This window comes from Embiotoca jacksoni, unplaced genomic scaffold (assembly GCF_022577435.1).
Source record: "Embiotoca jacksoni isolate LCO1_2020_lvr unplaced genomic scaffold, fEmbJac1.0.p SCAF_20, whole genome shotgun sequence".
NCBI classification, from domain to species: domain Eukaryota; kingdom Metazoa; phylum Chordata; class Actinopteri; family Embiotocidae; genus Embiotoca; species Embiotoca jacksoni.
The window spans coordinates 6,576,459-6,594,379 of NW_027185341.1; the positions used below are offsets into that span (position 1 = coordinate 6,576,459).

Consider the following 17,921-nt stretch of genomic DNA (forward strand, 5'->3'; position numbering starts at 1 on the left):
AAGAACTACACTAGAATGTTCCCAGAAACCCTTCCGCAGGTTGGACCAATGAGCTTCAAATACCTTCGCGAGGTGAACTCTATTGACCAATGAGAAGCGAGAATGCTGTTGGCGACAGCGAAGCGTCGAAGTCCACTTTACTTCTCCGGGAGGTTGGTTCCTGGTAAACTGAACTGCAGCGGATTTAAGTGGAATTTGAATGTTGGCGGACCACTTCAGCCCACCTCGACCTCTTCGTAGACGCCGACAGAGCCCCTCGCCCACACGGCCATTGACCGCGGTCGGTGCCCAGCGCAGCGAAGCGGGAGCCATGCCTGTCCCCGCTGGATACCTCAGCGACTCCCCCGCCGCGGCCTTCGCATCCTCGGCCTCGCTTATCCCGCCGCCACCGATAAACACCCAGCAGCCCGGTGTTTTCACCTCGCTCCTGTACAGCGGCTCCAAGTTCAGGGGCCACCAGAAGAGCAAAGGGAACTCTTACGATGTAGAGGTTGTTTTACAGGTGGGGTTGTGAAGCGGATATTTTGTTATTTGGTCCAGATGTCAGGGGCAGTTGGTGATCTGTCAAACGGGCGGTGTGATGATTGACAGCTGGAAAACCAGCCGTGGAGCAGCTCGGCTCTCCCACACTGCTGCAACAACCCCTTTAAACTACAATGATATATTTTATTTAATGCTTTTTATGTTACTAACCTGATTTAATGTCACGAAATACTGCCTAAGACATTAAATCATCTCTGGCTTTTTAGCATTTGTATGAACACACACAAGCGTGCATATTTGTATATGTTGTAGATTTTGATATTGATAGAAATGTAATATTTGCTTCACAACACCGTATCAGAGGATCCTTACTGACTGTCATTTGAATTTAGAGGGAACTATCTAATACAGACGTGCAGTGAATGTCAACACACTCTTTTGCTTTCTTTTTTAAAGCATGTCACCATGGAGGATTCCTACTTGTGTGGCTACCTGAAGATAAAAGGATTAACAGAGGTGAGGAGAGTATTCCCCTTTTTTTAAGCAACGAACATACGTCATTTAAATTGTGTCAGGCTATAGCTGCAGACACGTGAAAGAATAATAACATACCATGGAAATAAGCAAACTTTTGATTCTCTTTGAGTCCGTGTCTACAGATAAAGGTGGCACGTTCAAACAATACCGCTTGGGGAATTATCTTTTTCAATAGTTTATCTACAAAAATGTCAAAAGATGTGATATTCTTTGGTGGTAAGAGAAGGTAGAAGTTAGTATTGCCTTGTCGAGCAAGAAAGATTCCTTGTAGGCTTTTTATATAACTGTCCAACATCTCTGACATCGGCCTCCTGAAATTTTTGACGACTCTTTCATGCAAAGTTCCTTCAGCTGCAAGATGTTTTAGGGTTTTCTTGCATGTGCTGCCTGTTTTGAACCCCCTCCTATGGGGACTGTGCCATTCCATTACCCTCCTTTTCTAGTTTTTGAGCCATTCCTTGGTGGATTTATCTGCGTCTTCGAGGTCATTATCCTGTTTAAAGGTCCACTTCCGGTTCATTTTCAACTTTGTTAAAGATGGCCTCACAATATCTGCGGGCGCTCTTTGATAGGATGCATAATTCGCTGAATCAGTGACTGCGAGCTGTCCAATCCCTGAGGCAGCAAAGCAATCCCAAACCATAATACTTCCACCACCGTGCTTCACAGTTGGTATGAGGTTCTCCTCCTGAAAAGCTGCCTTTGGTCTGCAGAAAACGTGGCCGCTTGTTACTGTGGCCAAACAGATCTATCTTTGATTTGCTTGTCAAGAGCACATTAATTCAAGAGGCCTGGTCTTTGCCTGTATGCTCATTGCCAACCTGTGGTTTTGCTCTGAAGTCTTGTAAGATGAACTGAGAGCAGTGCTATTCGAAGACGGGACTTCATTTTTAAATGTTGTACCTTTTTAAAACTTCCTTGAAAAGCCAATAAAACATGCAGCACAAAACTCAATGAACATGAAACTTGAAACAAAACCATTTCCGCATCGTAGGTTTCTACTGGTAAAGCATGTCTTTACAGCATGTGAACTTTTGAAAATGGAGCAAATAAGATTTTATTGCCACACGATCAAAAATAACTATAATACAATATCTCTGGAAGGGATGAGTTAACAGGGTTGTTGATTCTTTTTAAGGTGGAAATAGTTGTTGGTTGTTCTAAACCCATGACATTCAACTGCAGGGTAAATGACTCAACATGTAATATAAATGATATTCTTGGGTATTACAAAAGTAATTATTGGATCACTAATATCTTTGTACTCTCGCTGTACAAAATCTAACTATACATCACAATTTACACTGTTATGAATTGTAACAGTATGAATGTAGTGGTGAACCAATGGCCAGCAATATCAGAGTATATATTCCTGCTTTGAAAACCTAAATGTTGACTGTGTACTTTTGTTTTTGACGGACAATGTTCCCGTGTTATAATTAAACATTGAACTAATAGGTCATTACCATTGGCTGTTACATTTCGTCACTTACAAAGAGTTGATCAGATCAATCTGCATGTCTCGGGTTTGCAAACAAAACAAAACACCGCTGTGTGTTCCTCGGTTTCGGCCGCTCTTGTAGGAATATCCAACTCTGACCACGTTCTTCGCCGGAGAGATCATCAGCAGGAAACGGCCCTTTCTCACTCGGAAATGGGACGCAGATGAGGACGTGGATCGAAAGCACTGGGTAAGGTCGCACCTCGCACATTTATAATCTGTGCTCTACATTAGCCTCGTTTCTCGTCATAATCCGGTTATTTTCCGTATCCAGGGCAAATTCCAAGCCTTCTACCAGTATGCAAAGACATTCAACTCGGATGATTTTGACTATGAACATCTGAACCACTCCGACTATATTTTCATGAGGTGGAAGGTAAGACGCTTCTCCGAGCTGAACTTGACCAGGCAGTATGTTCTAGTGAGGAGCCTCTGACCCACGGCTGCTGTTGTTTCTCACTCCGCCCCCACATCAGGAGCAGTTTCTGGTCCCGGATCACACAATCAAAGACATCAGTGGCGCTTCCTTTGCTGGCTTCTACTACATCTGCTTCCAGAAATCCACAGCAACAATCGAGGGCTACTACTACCACAGGAGCTCTGAATGGTAACCACGGCACAACACAAGTTACTGTGACTTGACGTTGAGTCATTTTAGGAATATTAACTGAAAAGTTGCTATCTCAAATCCCAGACCAGCTGAAAAATCTGGGGGAGAAAAGTCATTAAGAGAGTCAGTTGTCGGCTTTCTGCAGCTTCTGTCAAGATGTCTTTTGATCTACGTTTCTCCATGGAAGCCCTTCAAATAGTTAGCAGTTGATTGTGGCTTTTTTTTTTTTTTTTCTTTTTCTTTTTTTTTGCTCCAGGTTAAAATGTGTAACTTTATACGGATGAAGCAGAACAACTCGGCCCACACTCTGTTGCATTTGATTAATTTAGTCATACAAGCAAACCGAGGCCTGCTGGCACTACATCTTTAGTGTTTTCAGTTTTTATTTGACATTTCTTTCAACTCTCTCTGCACGTAATGGTTTAGCTATTTTTGCAAAAACCCTGAGATTTCATTCAATCCAATTTTCATTTCAGTTTTCTGTTCCCTCCTCTGACCAAAGACTTGGAAGCAGTTTTTGTTGCTTTCTCTGACCGCAGCATTTTTCAAAAGTGGGAAACACTTTAGTGTATTCTTATCGTGTCAGAGCTTCCCAAACTTTTTAGACCAAATACCACTATGTACCAAACCAAATTTCTCAAGTTCTACTTTCCACAGCAGATGGCAACAATTTTTTTCATAAAATAAAATAAAACTGATTGAACCATGCAATAGTCTCAAGAAGGCTGAATAACAACATAAGGCTACTGTTTCACAATCAAAGAATACATTACTTATTTACACCAGATAGGACGTTATTAATACTAATTAGAATTTGTAATAGTCATTTTCTTTACCAGTAGGTTCATTTGAATGCACTTTAGCTAGCCCACCAGACTCAATCAATCAATCAGACTTTTTTTTATATCGCACTTCTTAATACAGATACATTGTAGAAGGGATATTGCCGGGTTTTTGAGGGCAAAAAAGTTAATACCTAGTTAATACAAGTTAATACCTTGTGTAGACACAATAATAGGCCCACTGCTAATACATAAATAATCTTAATCAGGTGAAATCTGTTGACTGTGTAGCTGATAAAAACAACAGCTTTTAACTAGTTTATTTATGAGTTTGTGAAAAATGAAAAATCTGTCCATGCGTTGTGATCATTTATCTAAGCCTCCTAAAATGTGTTTTCATTGTTACGTGGTACTTCATTGATAAGACGGGTACAACTATAGCAGGACCACAGTAGCGCAGCTCTGTGTTTCTTCATTTGTAACACACTGCATGTCCTTCCAATGTGTACATATTCTCACTTGTATACTGTGTTGTTGCACCGTAGGTACCAGTCTTTAAATCTCACCCACGTTCCCGAGCACAGTGCAGCCATCTATGAGTTCCGGTGACATTGGCCGGCATCGTGGATCTTTCTTTTGTTGGACTTGAGGCAAAGCAGAGGTCTGCAGATGCTACCGAGAAGGAAAAGGAGACCAACGAGGGATGAGAATTTGGGTTTTGGAGAAGTACAAACTCTTACATTTTCTCAATGGACAGCTGGTTGACGAGTACAGGGGATATAGGACAAATGAATGTATGAGGTGAAAGGACGGAAAGGAAGAAACTGCAGTTGACTGGAGCTTGTAAACTCAGAACCAGCAGCAAAGACTGGGTGTGGTTCAAATAGTATACCCCTTTCTTCATTTGTTTTAACGTCTGGTTTTTAAAAAAAAAAAAGAAAAAAAAAAAAGGCCTGGCACAATATCTCGAGACACTTTATAAGCTGAGTGGGGGATTTCCATTCTCGTTCTGCAGCGAGAAACGTTTCCAGCTTTCATCCGACCGATGCCGAATGAGCAGCATAAACACATTCAACTACCGTCGGACAAGGACTCCTCCAAGGAGTCTGCTCTTATAACACAATCTCTGCAGAAGTAAATCACCAAGTGTGTGTGGAGGAAGAGAGAAGTGTGGGTTCATCCTGATTAGAGGTGTTCAGGTTTCAGGAGCGGAGCTTTAAGAAGTCCGTAAGCTAGAAAGACAGTATTTTTAAGCTTAGCCGGTTCATTGTTTTCCTGCCAAGAGTATATTTTGTTATTTCACTCGAAATGATGGACACTGAGCGGCACTTTTAACGGCTACAATCTGAGGGACACACGACACAAGCAGTCCCTCCCCCTCCCCTCCCCCCCCTCCCCGTCATAAAACCGCTCCGGAGGTTGTTATTTACATAGGATTGCTGTGGTTCTATTGAGTTACATTTGCACAAGGATGGACTGTATGTTCCTGAAAACGCTTGCAGTTAGGACTGTACACCCACGTGACACAAGTAGTACACAAGCTTCAAGGTGGCAGGTCAAGCTCATTTCTAAAGGTTTTTATTGTGTGGAGCCAAAAGAATCCCCTAAAAGTGTTCACAAGAGAGTATTTTTTACCCCTCACTCTGCATTAAACAGAGCTTTTTACTCCTCACGTGTCATTTGAAATTCAAGACCCCTTCCACCCCTTACGTTTTGTCTCCTCCGACTATGCAACACTTTCAAGATAGCACTCTCCAAACACAAAGCCCTGAGTTTTCAGAGGCCAAATTTTATTCTATCCTTATAGTATATGATGAAAAAGAAAAAAGATCTATCTTCATTTAAAGAAAGTATTTTTGTTAAATCGTCTATGACATCGTTCTCCTCCCTAATCATGTTCCACTTCCATGTGATGGTGCCATGTTTTTAAAGCTTATCAGAGTTGTATTATAAAAGATTCGAAGTGTGTTTGTTTGAGAATAAGATTGGTTTTGATTGATAGTGTGACTGTAAAGAGTGAATTATGGATTTGAAAAAAAAAGAAAAAATCGTATCCAAACACCCTTAACTGTGTCTCGCTTGTTTGACCACTTTACATCATTTATGTTTTTAAGGAATAATAGACCAAGTTATTTGCACATTTTAAGGACTGAAACAAACACTTTATTCTATACAGTAGGAGTATCCTACACATGCTGCTTCTGGATGAGCGATAAATATGCCTGGTCGTGGCTTGGATCAGCCGGAGGGACCGTGCATGCGATTGGTTGCTGCGATGTGGGGAGGGTCAGAGGCAACTGACTGACACATGTCAACCAATCACAGCAGCAGAATCCCTCCGGCTGATCCAATATAGTATTATATATTGAATAGAGGTGACGCTGGCAGTCATTTTTACCCTGCACTGCCCTCTGGTGTGGTTACACACATTGTGCAGTCTTCGGGGATTTTTAGTCGACTGCATAAGCATATGAAAGCTGCTGCGAACATTAGACATGCACAAAAAACATGCAACAACAGGACTTCTTGCATGTAACTGCAGCAGCACTAAACACAAGGTACAGCTAAAGCCTGGTGGGAATGTTATTACTTTTACAGGTATTTAAACAAAGTATCACAGAGCTTCATATCTAGAAACAGACAGTTATGATTCTCCACAAACGACAATACACGCCTAAATTTCAGGGTTTTTTTTAAACAATCTACTCTGAAGAAAGAAACGTAAAGAAGGAACATATACAGTCGATAAAAAGAAAGCAGGAAAGAAAACAAAAACTAGCCTCGGTGTTCATGATACTGTGTAGGTATGTCATGTACTGTGTGTACTTTGTTTAAATAACATGTTTGCGTCAACTACAGGTGTCACGAGATTGTGGGTTAGTGTACATGACACACATGACATATGTAAGAGGAATGAGTTACCATGACAGGAAACATGAAACTGTCAAATGATCCTTCATTTATTGAAAGCAAACATTTCCGACTTGAGAAATATAACTACTCTGGGGGGAAAAAAAACATGCAGTTTGGCCTGAGGGTGTCATCCGAGGAGGTTGTGTTTTGCTTCATCCTCTCTTGCAGCTTCAAGGCCAAGACATCTCAGACTAAACTTGCCAGCCTTTGTTCTGAATTCTTTAACTTTTAAAGCTCGTGCTGAAGACTGCTGAAATACACACGAGAAAAGGCGAAACAGCGTAACAGATAGAATCTGTTGGCAGCAGCCCAACAGTGCAACACAATCATGTCAGTATGGTATCAATGGCTGCGGCTTAGTATTAATGCACAAAACAAAAAGGCAATATTCAGGGTGTAAAACCAGTTTTGTTGATGGCCAAACTTTTTGCTCTGGTGCAACCAGGAGGCTGACATTTTTCTAACATAAGGGCTATCTCCTGCTTTTGTTTCTTACAGGGATCCATCACCTTAGAGGTGTGTTTGAATTTTTTTTAAGGGTTGGTTACCTTCCTGTTTAGTGTTATGTAGACAGTTGGTGGGCATTAATGTAGCCAATGATACACTGTACCGCCCGTTGTTTCAACATAGTGCTGCATTATTCCCACATTATTGGGGCTTTCCCTCTAATCTCTGCTGATCCCCTTTCTAATCCTACCTGTCTCCTTCTGTTGTTCCCTTTGGTCACATGGTTACAGATGTTTGAAGATGGACCAGCTGGAGAAACCTAAAGTACAGGGGAAGTTTCTGTGTCAGGGATTGATGGAAGGTAGGGGTGCCTTGAAAAGCCTGGTATGTAGGCTACTGCATGTTGAGAAAGGAGGGATTAATGTCCAGACTGAAGCACATTTCACAGATTATTATTACTTTTTTTTAAAATATGCTGTGAACAGTTCAACCCGAATGACGTTATTAAATATAATTTCCCAAGGATGTATGACAAACATAAATCCAGAAGAAGAGGGCCCACAGAGACTTTATGTAAAGGGCCCAGAATTTTGTGCCACACCTGCCTGGTTTCCACTTCGTTAGTTTGGTGTTGTTCAGATGCTCTGCCATTCAGGATCAGTGACATTTTTGATCCCTTTACTTTTTCTCTGGCTCTATCATCGAGTCAGATTTTCAGATTGTGCAATAATTACTTGCCATGCTAACGTGCAGTTATATTTAAAGAATGTTACATCATTCAAGTTCCCACCCAGCTCTGACTCAGTTTAAATTTAGGTGTTGGCGTTAAGGTTGGACAAGAGCAGGTAAATCCCCACTAAGTGGAAGTATTACAAAGTGCACGTCTATGTTTTACAACTTCTTCATGGCATTACCCATATGTATTACTCTTTAGCACAACATGTTAGCCTTACATATAAAGCTGGTTGTTTATTAACATCTGCACATTCTCAGAGAAGGAAAAAGGTTAAAATCGTTTCTGGTTTCTGGGAGGCCTCACCTTTTTAAAGCAGTAACCACAAGTATGAGCTCACTTTTCCCAGAAAGCCTAATCAGTTGCAGTTACAATATTTGTATTATTAAATAAATATAAAGCCCTAAAGAGTGAAACATCAAGAAAAAAAATACCACCAGCAGAAATATAAAGTGGCTTTAGTCTGTGGGATTAACGCCCACAAATGAAGGAGCAGCCGGTGATTGATGGGTGAGATGATGGGCTCGATCACAGAGTTTATAGTTTGAAAAGTGCGTAGTGTCACAGACAAAAGAAGGAATGTATTCGAGAAATTGCACAGGATTAAAAAAAGGTCTTGGCAGAAAAGAATACAAATCTGTCAGAAGATGGAAATGTGCCAAAATAAATAGAACAATAAGTCAAGGCAATAAAACCAGTGGAGCTGTAAACCGGAGGCATTGCCTCTTATGTTTGAGGCATTTGTCTCAGAGAGTGTAACAGACAGCAATTGCAAATAAATTTTACCACTGCAGGTGTGTGTGTGTGTGTGTGTGCGTGTGTGTGTATAAGTGCACAGTTCATGTTTTATTATAGTATTACAGTCAATGGTTCTGTTTACACTCCACAACTTCAATCTATTTGCAATAAAGAACTTTCCAGCAGCTGTAATCCACAGAGCCCGCTTCCTTCTTTGTGCACTCAAATGACCTTTAGCCATATCTTTAAGAAGGACAAAGCTCAAGAAGTCCATCCATCCACCAATCCATTATCGCCACCTGCTTTCTCCTGTGTAGGGTCCCGGGCGGGGGGGCTGAAGCCTATCCCAGCTGAGTACAGGTGAAGTCGGGAGTGCTCAGGAGTCTCTACTGAAAAAAAACATGTAGATGTACCAAACACTTTTCCAAAATGCAAATTGGTTAACGGCTTATTATGTTGCATGTTTATTGTTGAACTGCAGCTTCCTTGTTGTGGAGTTTTTAAAGTTTATTGTTGTCCGTTATGGCTCAATAATAATATAATAATGGCAGATGTGTAGCACGTACACCTAATCTATTGGCTCGAGGCTAATCTGTCTCTAGTCAATAACTTTTTTATAGTTAATTTTCAAAGGTTTTCCAAAAGTGAACAACTTAAAGCAGAACAAATGGTTCAGTACAGGATACGAGCTGGTCCAATTAGAAAGCAAATAACTTAATGTTTTAGCCTTTTCCTGAGGCTGCAGCAACAGTCTTGCATCCAGTCATGCGGTGCTTCTATTTCTGAGGAATTTGGCCATGTCTGTCATGCATACAAGCATACAAGCCATGAAGTATGCTTCATGTCATGTCCTCACCTGTGATGCATGACCTTTTTTCAGTTTTGGTTTATCTAAGATCTCTGATTTGCTGTAATAAAAGAAAGTTGACTGTATGTCAACACATGCACATATTACCGTATGTGATACGTTCTTCCTCATTACCAAAAAGGTTGAATTAGAGTCATAGTTCAAGTAAAATGGACAAATTTAGAGAATTCCTAATCCGAGATATCTGACACTGAAGGAATCTGTCAGGTTGTTTTTTTTCCCAGACAATAGAGCAGGAAGGTGACACTTATTCCTGTAACTCTCCAGTGGAGATAGAGGGAAATGAAAAGGTAAGCCACGCACCTGGACAATTTCTCTCCCATTCTCATTTTCAGTTTGAAGGTAACCCAAACAAAGAGGTGATTGTGAAGGCAGTCCAAATCAAACAAAACCGTGCTGTGTGGCGGTATGTGGAAAATTCTGGTGAGAAACTCTCTCTGTCTTTTTGTCTGATGGAGTTTTTAAATCCCTGCCATAAAATGATGGCACACCAACATCCAGTGCACACCTGAACTCCGAACTCACAAAAATCTTACGATGAGTCCTCTGTCCTGACCAATGCACATGTCAATTATCAGAAAAGACTTTTGAGAAAGGTTTAAATGAATGTTTCCACCATAGATCAATTATCTCCCACGACTGTAATCCAGAAATAACGTGTGTTCCAACATCAACTAATAAACCATTGTTCATTGTTCGGAGGAGATTTTTCTGCAATGACGCTAAAAGGTTCAACCTGAACAAACATGAGATTAAATGAAATGGAAATAAGCCAATGATGGGCAGATTATCAGTTTCGTTTCTTCGTTCTTTCAGAGCACCGAGTGCTTTATGTGTTAAAATTCATACAGAATTCAGCACAACACACTAATATCATGCATTATTATTACATTATCTCTTTGAATGTTAAATCTGTCACTGATGCTCACATAAACTAACATGTAAACTTCTTGTTGAAAGAGAAACTAACGCCTTGTTAAGGACAAGGTCAATTTTCTAGGTGCTTATTACCTTTCTTGCCAAGAGTTTAGTGAGAAAATTGATACCCTTCTCACATCTGTGTGACTGTACGATAACTCACCTCTGGCAAAATCCATCACACAACAATAACACTGTTGTCTGTGTTCTTGGTTGTTTGTATATAATATATATAGATATATACTCTACTGCATATACTGTGCATTTTATATTTTCTATTTAATATTTAATATTTTTACTGCTGTTTTATTGCTTTCTATTATTCTATTATTATCTATTGCTTCCTGTATGCTGCTGTAGTGAAAAAAATTTCCCCTCGGGGATTAATAAAGTAACTACCTAACCTACCTAACCCTAACCTAAAAGCCACAGCTTTTAGCTTAGCTTAGCATAAAGGCTGGAAACAGCTAGCTCAGCTCTGTCTAAAAGGTAGCAAAATCCACCAATCATCCTGCATTTCCTAGATTTCTGCATTTTACTACTGTTTTTTATTTCTTAAACTGCACTGCAACTTTTATTCTATTTTAAGCTTGTTTAATGTTTTAATTACTGTTTTTAATGTTTCAATCAATGTTCTTAATTATTTTTAATTTCCTTTCCTTTTGCCTTATGTTTTGATGCTTTTAATGGTTTCATGTGAAGCACTTTGAATTACCTTGTTGAAATGTGCAAATACAAATATACTTGCCTTGCCTTCTGTCATCACAAACCGATGCTAATCTCCCTCTTTTTAAGTGAAAGAGTGATTTTACCACACCTCAAGGTTGGTTTCTACTGTTGACCATAGGCTTTGTTTAGCCTATAGGCATGACTAAGTAATTATTTACATAGCAAGCTACTATCCATTTAGCACATTGTTTAACATGTTGTACTGTATAGCTTTGGACACACCTACATATAAAATCAGCTTAAACCACTTTCAAACCAATGACCAGGGTCAGACCCGGGTTGTTTGACCAATATTTAACCCTTCTTTTTTGAAATTTAAATCAAGTCAGTCAACACGGGTTAATCCCTGGTCATGACAGTTTTGATGACACTAAGGTCACAACCCAGAAGAGATGCTTAACAATCAACTCTGGAAATGGGCTAGGGCGGACAATATGGCATCCCGTGTAGAGTCATTCACATTGAAATCGATTGTCCAACCCACCATGAGAGGTGGGTTACGAAAGTGATTAGTAATACACCTTAACCTTTATAAATACAAAATCAGTGAGTGTGTTTACATGTGCATCAGAATCCTGGTTTTGTGTTGCACATATAAACATCTTATTCAGGTTTCTGAACATTCTCATCTGGTAAAGGATAAAGTAGCTGAAATGATATCGGCACAACAGATATGTTGATATGTTGTTATATAGATGATTAGAAACCCTAAATACTGATATGATCACGTATACAGGGATGTGATGCACTTTTGTTATGTTTCATGCAAATGTCATATTTTGAATATGATCAAAGCCTGGATAGGACATAAAACTGGGATACTAATGTCCAGGGTTGGCCCATACATTTGTTAGGACAGTACTTTGTCTTTGGGGGCAGTTGTCCCTCTGACCTCTCTAACTCCACAATAAGTCAATGTGATCAACACTGTGGGGAAACTATAGACTATGTAAAGATGGACGTCACCCATTGGTTTGCACTGAAGCCAAATTGAAGTCTAGGGAATGGGTTTATAATCCACGCCTTTTCTGGTTGGAGCCAAGACATTCCAAATAGGAGAAGTGGGATATAGCAGGGGGAGTGATACTTAAACCTGATTGGATAACACATACAGCTCCATCAGTGCCATAGCTCACTGGAAAGATGCTGTAACGTTAAAAATGGCAATAAAGTATATTAAAATTAGAAACTATTTCGGACATTAACATTTACTACAATTAGCCACAGAACAAGCCATAATTACAGTGAACCAAAAACTGATTAAAATACGTAAACAGAAAGAAAAACTCTGGAATATGGATTGCCCACTCCACTGACAAAAACAACAACAAAATAACAGCAGAACTAAATCAAAACGGCGTCCGCGTGACTCCAGCTGTTACTCGTCATGATTCATGTGGAAGAACGTTAGCCTGCAGGAATATGGTCATGTGCAGGGACATGTGCTGCACGTCTGTGTATCTCTCTCATTGCGGGAAATCTCGTGCGGCTTTACAATCAGGTGTTGACATCCTCTGTGGTCAAACGCAGTCCTGACCTTTTACACCGTAACACGGCGTCTGTTTAGACTGTGCGTCGGCGTGCGTGATAAAATGCTGGCGCAACTTCATACGAGGACTCCACGCCCATCTGATGAGGGGCTGGGATAACCCCCTCGGGCTCTGGCTCCGACACGCAATCCTCACTTTGAAGAAACACCTGTTCCCCCTCCCCCAAACCCCCCCCTCCCCACCACACACGTGCACACTCCCTTACCTGTTCAGCCCGTGGACACGCCCACACACCTCTCTGCACTGGTCTCTGATAAGGGATATTACTATCAGATGACAACTTTGAAGTGCTCGCACGTGCAAAAAAAACAACCTGCTTTTAATTATGGCAGTTGAGGATGCAAGAGATGCCAGGAAGAATTGCGGAAGAGTGGAGCAGCTAATAGTATCATGAACTATTCTAATGAACTTTGGTTTAAGAGACAGAACTTTGTTTTCATCTTGTGCAACGAACTGAGCAAACATTGTAGGCTACTCCCCCAAAATGTCATCCTATTCCTTTAAATGCACTGATACGTCAGTAATTTATTACACATTACATTTAATACATATTTTAATGCGAAGTAGATACAATGATACCGCAGATTATATAATAGTAGCTGACCATTAGCGGTGATATTGGGCCTACAGAAATAAGCTTTATTTTTTTCTGTTAAAAATGTAAAATTATGACCAATTATACAATAATGGGTGTTTACTTTTATGTTTTTTTTGGGTGACATGATAAGTCGATATTCTTTCCATGATGCATGCCTCTAACCAGTTCTGCCACATTCCTCTATACATAATCTCCGTGATGTTTATAGTTCAGGAGCGCTGCGCTGCTGCTGCCCACGCCTTTGGATGTTTGCATCCTGTCCTCCAGTCATTAGGTGCTTTTTTTGGTCAGGCTCCGCCTCTTTTCTAACAATATAAATCCACCGACTTTCCGACCAGTGGAGAGCAGCAGAAGCCGGTTAACTGGAAGATCATAAATCAGTCACTCATCCAGCCAGCTGAGACACAACGGGAGCGCAAGATGCCCGGGGAACAGCGCTTCGTAATCAGCGCCCGCGTTATTGGAGGGGCCCGCAGGGACTCACCCAAACTCAAGGTGAGTTAAGACCTCAGACTAAAACTTCTTTTTTTCATCATTTCACTTGATAATTTGATAATTGATCTGTTGGAATTATGGCCCTGCTTGACCCACTGTGTTAAAACCCCCACAGATGTTCATGGTGTCTGTCTTGTGGTCTGATGAGAATGAAGTGATCATCTACAGATCTTTCCAGGATTTCAAGACATTTCATGTGAGTCCAAATGAAGATTTCAACAGATGTCTGTGAAAATTGTATGATGGCTCTTCAATCTGGTTTAGTGTTTGTTCTGATCCTAAAACTAATTCCATGTATGTTTTTTTTCCTGAACAGAGCCAGCTAAAAAAGAAGTTCCCTCATTTTAATCCTTTTCAGAAAAATGACCGAATGATCCCGAAGTTTAGAGGTAAGATTATTTCAACCGTGTGTTATGGATGTGTATCAGAATAATAGGGAGCAACTCAAACTGTGGTGCACAAGTATATTGCAAATAGAGGAATATTATAGTTTAATATAGAAACTAGAGCTGGACTTATACTGGATTTTTGGGGTCAATGCCGATACTGAATTTAGAAAGTAGAAAAAAATCAAACACAAATAGAACAATTTCAATCCCAAGCATTTTTTCTGCATTATATACTGTTAAAAAAAAAGTTTTATTATAGGACAACATAGATGCCGATATCGATACATCTGTGATCTGCCAATATCAGCTGATAAAATTGGCTATCTGATAAATCAATTGGGCTCTGCAACAATTCTTTTGTGGAAGCCCTGAAAATGTTCTTTAGCTACTCTTACAAAATGTGCTATAGAAAATAAAATTGTCTCGCTTCCCTTTTTCTCAGTAGATGTTGAATTCATGTTTTTAAAATGTTTCCTGTCTTCTTTCCAGGGAAGGCACTGAGAAGCAGCATCAAGCAGAAAGGATCAAAGAAGTCTGTCCGACAGATGAGGTTCTTGGAGAGCTACTGCGGCCAACTGTTGAAGTGCGACCAAAGTGTGACTCAGAGCTCAGAGATCACACGCTTCTTCACACCCAAAGACCACGACCTACAGCCAGACTTCACCAAGAACAGGTGGGCTCTCCGGTTCAGTAGGAAATCATAGTGGAGTCGGTGAGAGCTCCTGACTAATAGATAACTTCTCTCTCACACAGCATCCTCATCATGCTGTCTGGTGATCTGTCAGATGAGTCAGGCAGAGGAGGCGAGAATGACACACGTCAGCAGGCAAACAACATCAGCCACCCATTCATTGCCCAGACTTACTACAGCCTGGACGCTTATGAGACAAAGGACACCAAAAATCGTCCATTCAAGGTTGCTTTGGACGAAAAGCTGGAGGTCCTAATCAAAGACCCTGAAGGTCAGTGTTTCAGCTTCCATGAAGCTTCTCTGTGAAAATACAATAAATAAATATATTTAGAGAATTAAATCTGTTGACACATTTTTTTTTTGAACTTTAAACCAACTTCCTACTAACTTGTGTCATTTATTCCCTAGGTTGGTGGCTGGTGGAGAATGGGGACCGGTGCCAGGCTTGGTTTCCTGCTCCCCTCCTGAAGTTATGGGAAGGAGAGGACGACCGTGACGCTGGATTCCAGCTGACAGGTAGCGGACTAGTTAAATTTTAATTTGAAACGTGTTAATTAAGGAAACATTCATCTAACACAGAAGCCCTATAATCCATCATTTGGCATGAAATGTGTCCGCAAGTGAGTGCCAGATGCACATAGCTGACACTACTGTGAAGTCTAGTTGTTACTAACAGCCAACACTAGGGAGCTCTCTTAAACCATTTTATGTTTTCATTCCTCTGCCTGTGTTTGTAGACAGTTTTGTATTGTTCTTTATCATGTTGCTGCACAGAAGTGTCTGTTCTCATGGTTCAAACTTCTTCTCTTGGCGTTTAGGTGCTCTGTATTGTGCGGTGAGAGGTTACTCCACTGACAAAAAGGACGAGGTGTCTGTTCCCTTTGGCTCTGTGGTGGAGGTGCTGAGGAAATCTGATGACGGGTGGTGGCTCATCAGGTATATCCGTCTTACCTGTCTGCAGTGGAAACAATAAAGATTTTTTTTTTAACCTTATTAAGGGTATTCTAGATTGCATCCAGTTTAACTGAGGTTTAAACCACTTCTCTTTCCCTTGTTATCTTCTCTTCAGATTCAATGGGAAGACAGGTTACATTCCTTCAATGAACCTGCAGCCATACAACAACCCTCGAGCAGGCCTCTACAGCCTGCAGAGAAAGCTGCGTAGCTCTTCTCTGAACCTGACAACCAGCCAGGATTCCCAGGCTTCTTATCCAGCCAGCATCAGTGAAGAAAACGGCCCAGAACAGGATTCTGCAGGTCCCTCCAGCCAGGAGCCCAGCATGCGTCGGTGTCTCCACAAGACCCGATCCCTGGACATCCTCTCTGAGTCCTGGTCGCAGACACAGACAGAGACGGACGCCTCAACCTCAGACCGCCGCATACGCAGCATGAGCAACACCAGCACAGAGTCCCACTTCTCCGACTTCTCCTCCAGCAGCAGCGACTCTTCTTCAGTTTCAAATAAAGAGGTGCGGCACCAGAGCCACGCAGCCTATCCTGCTGCCTCGTCCAAACCTGACGTCAGCGACAGCTCACGCAGCATCCCTGATCTCAGTCCCTCTAACCGCAGCTTGTCCAAGACCAGCTCAGACAGCTTTGGGTCGGTCAGGTCCAAAGGCAGTGAGACGACCTCAGTCGTTCCCAGGATGCCTTGTAGACCCAAGACTGAGGATATCCTGAAGCGCTGCACCACCATTACCCGCAAGGCAGCCCTGGCCAACAAGACCCGGCTTCAGATGCAGTCAGAGCCCATGCATAACCGCTAGTGAAAGGGCCGACACCATGCAATAATATCTTAAACTAAGTTGTGTTCTTAATCATAATCTCTTGTTTCTTGAAATATTTTTTGTTCTCTATATTCACACGCATATAAATTATTCATCTTTCTTTATTCCTACAATCACATTGGTTTGGCGCAGCATTGTTTGTACTTTTATTTTGAAGTCTTCTCTCTCTAAATATTGAAGAGATAGCAACCTGAACAAGACAAATATGGATGCTGACTTCTTTAAAATAATGTCAAGAAATTTTTCATTTTATCAAATGGAGCATGTTTGAATATTTTGCTCGGTATAAGAACAAAGTAGCTTCAGTGAAGCATTAAAAGGAGCATGTGCAGGGACAAGTATATGACATCTAATCATGCAGAGGTAAAACAATATATTTCTTCTAGCTTTTATGTTGCTTAAGGGGAAATTTAAGTGGATAGCATGAGTTGAAGAGGTTAGAAATTCCTAGTCAGTTATATTCTATATATCCTTTTATCATTTTATTGCTGTTTTTAACTCATAGGAATCAGTGAATGATTGCAGGTTCTGAAGTGTTTGATGAAAAAGGATAAATATATGATTGAATTATTAGATACCTTTTCCTTGTGCAATGAACTCATAGCCTCTGGCAGGTCACCCTGTTGTGAAGCTGCAGCAGCTGCAAACACATCAGTGAACAGACTGAATGTGTCAGATCAGGACGATGAAATCGGATGAGTGTGGTAACCAGGCTGTCAGCAGACAGAAAGTGATGGCTTATGCGTATCCTATCAAAACATAACGTTCTTCTTCTGTTGTTTGTTGTGGGTATGAATATTTTATTTCCCTCTTTATTTACATTACGTCTTGCGTTATAACCTGTAAGAGTCCATAATGTATCTTCAGAAAATATTAACAGGTCAATAAAATTTCTTTTTTTCACTGACTCAGTATGATGTCTGTTATTTGACAGAGTGGGTGACCATAACTTCTCAGGTACATATGAAATGATGGCCAGACAGACATCATATTTCCATAAATGTCTCATTTAAAAGTGTACAACATATTCTTGTGGTGTGGGGGAAGTGCTCCCTGAAACATGCTGACACTGCAGCTGCAGGTGATTGTTTGTAAGTCTCAGACCATCTTTTTTCTTATTAGAGATGATGTTTCCTTTACTCGTGGTGGGAA

The 17,921-nt window shown here is 40.8% G+C and overlaps 1 protein-coding gene across 2 annotated transcripts; it reads left to right on the forward strand.

The window, feature by feature from the left end:
• Window positions 1–125: 125 nt before the first annotated feature.
• On the forward strand, window positions 126–17,676 carry LOC138202180 (NADPH oxidase organizer 1-like). Of its 2 annotated transcripts, XM_069155979.1 has the most exons (11): window positions 126–502; window positions 940–999; window positions 2,604–2,711; window positions 2,796–2,897; window positions 2,998–3,128; window positions 4,459–4,518; window position 5,061; window positions 15,118–15,253; window positions 15,391–15,498; window positions 15,801–15,918; window positions 16,052–17,676. In XM_069155979.1, the coding sequence occupies exons 1-11, from the start codon at window positions 200–202 to the stop codon at window positions 16,746–16,748; spliced, it is 1,824 nt and encodes a 607-aa protein (XP_069012080.1). In that variant the 5' UTR covers window positions 126–199; the 3' UTR covers window positions 16,749–17,676. The 2 variants fall into 2 exon arrangements, with proteins under 2 accessions (XP_069012080.1, XP_069012079.1); XM_069155978.1 differs by lacking the exons at window positions 126–502; window positions 940–999; window positions 2,604–2,711; ... (2 more) ...; window positions 4,459–4,518; window position 5,061 and adding exons at window positions 13,776–13,902; window positions 14,018–14,098; window positions 14,219–14,291; window positions 14,781–14,964 and having other exon boundaries at window positions 15,045–15,253.
• The last annotated feature ends 245 nt before the right edge of the window (window positions 17,677–17,921 follow it).

What these genes read in the sequence shown, in the direction of transcription:
- LOC138202180 (XM_069155979.1), top strand. Translation starts at nt 200, where the DNA reads ATGTTGGCGGACCACTTCAGCCCACCTCGACCTCTTCGTAGACGCCGA. An exon ending in ACGTGGATCGAAAGCACTGG is followed by an intron (nt 2,712 to 2,795) that starts GTAAGGTCGCAC and finishes TTCCGTATCCAG; the next exon opens with GGCAAATTCCAAGCCTTCTA. An exon ending in ATATTTTCATGAGGTGGAAG is followed by an intron (nt 2,898 to 2,997) that starts GTAAGACGCTTC and finishes CCCCCACATCAG; the next exon opens with GAGCAGTTTCTGGTCCCGGA.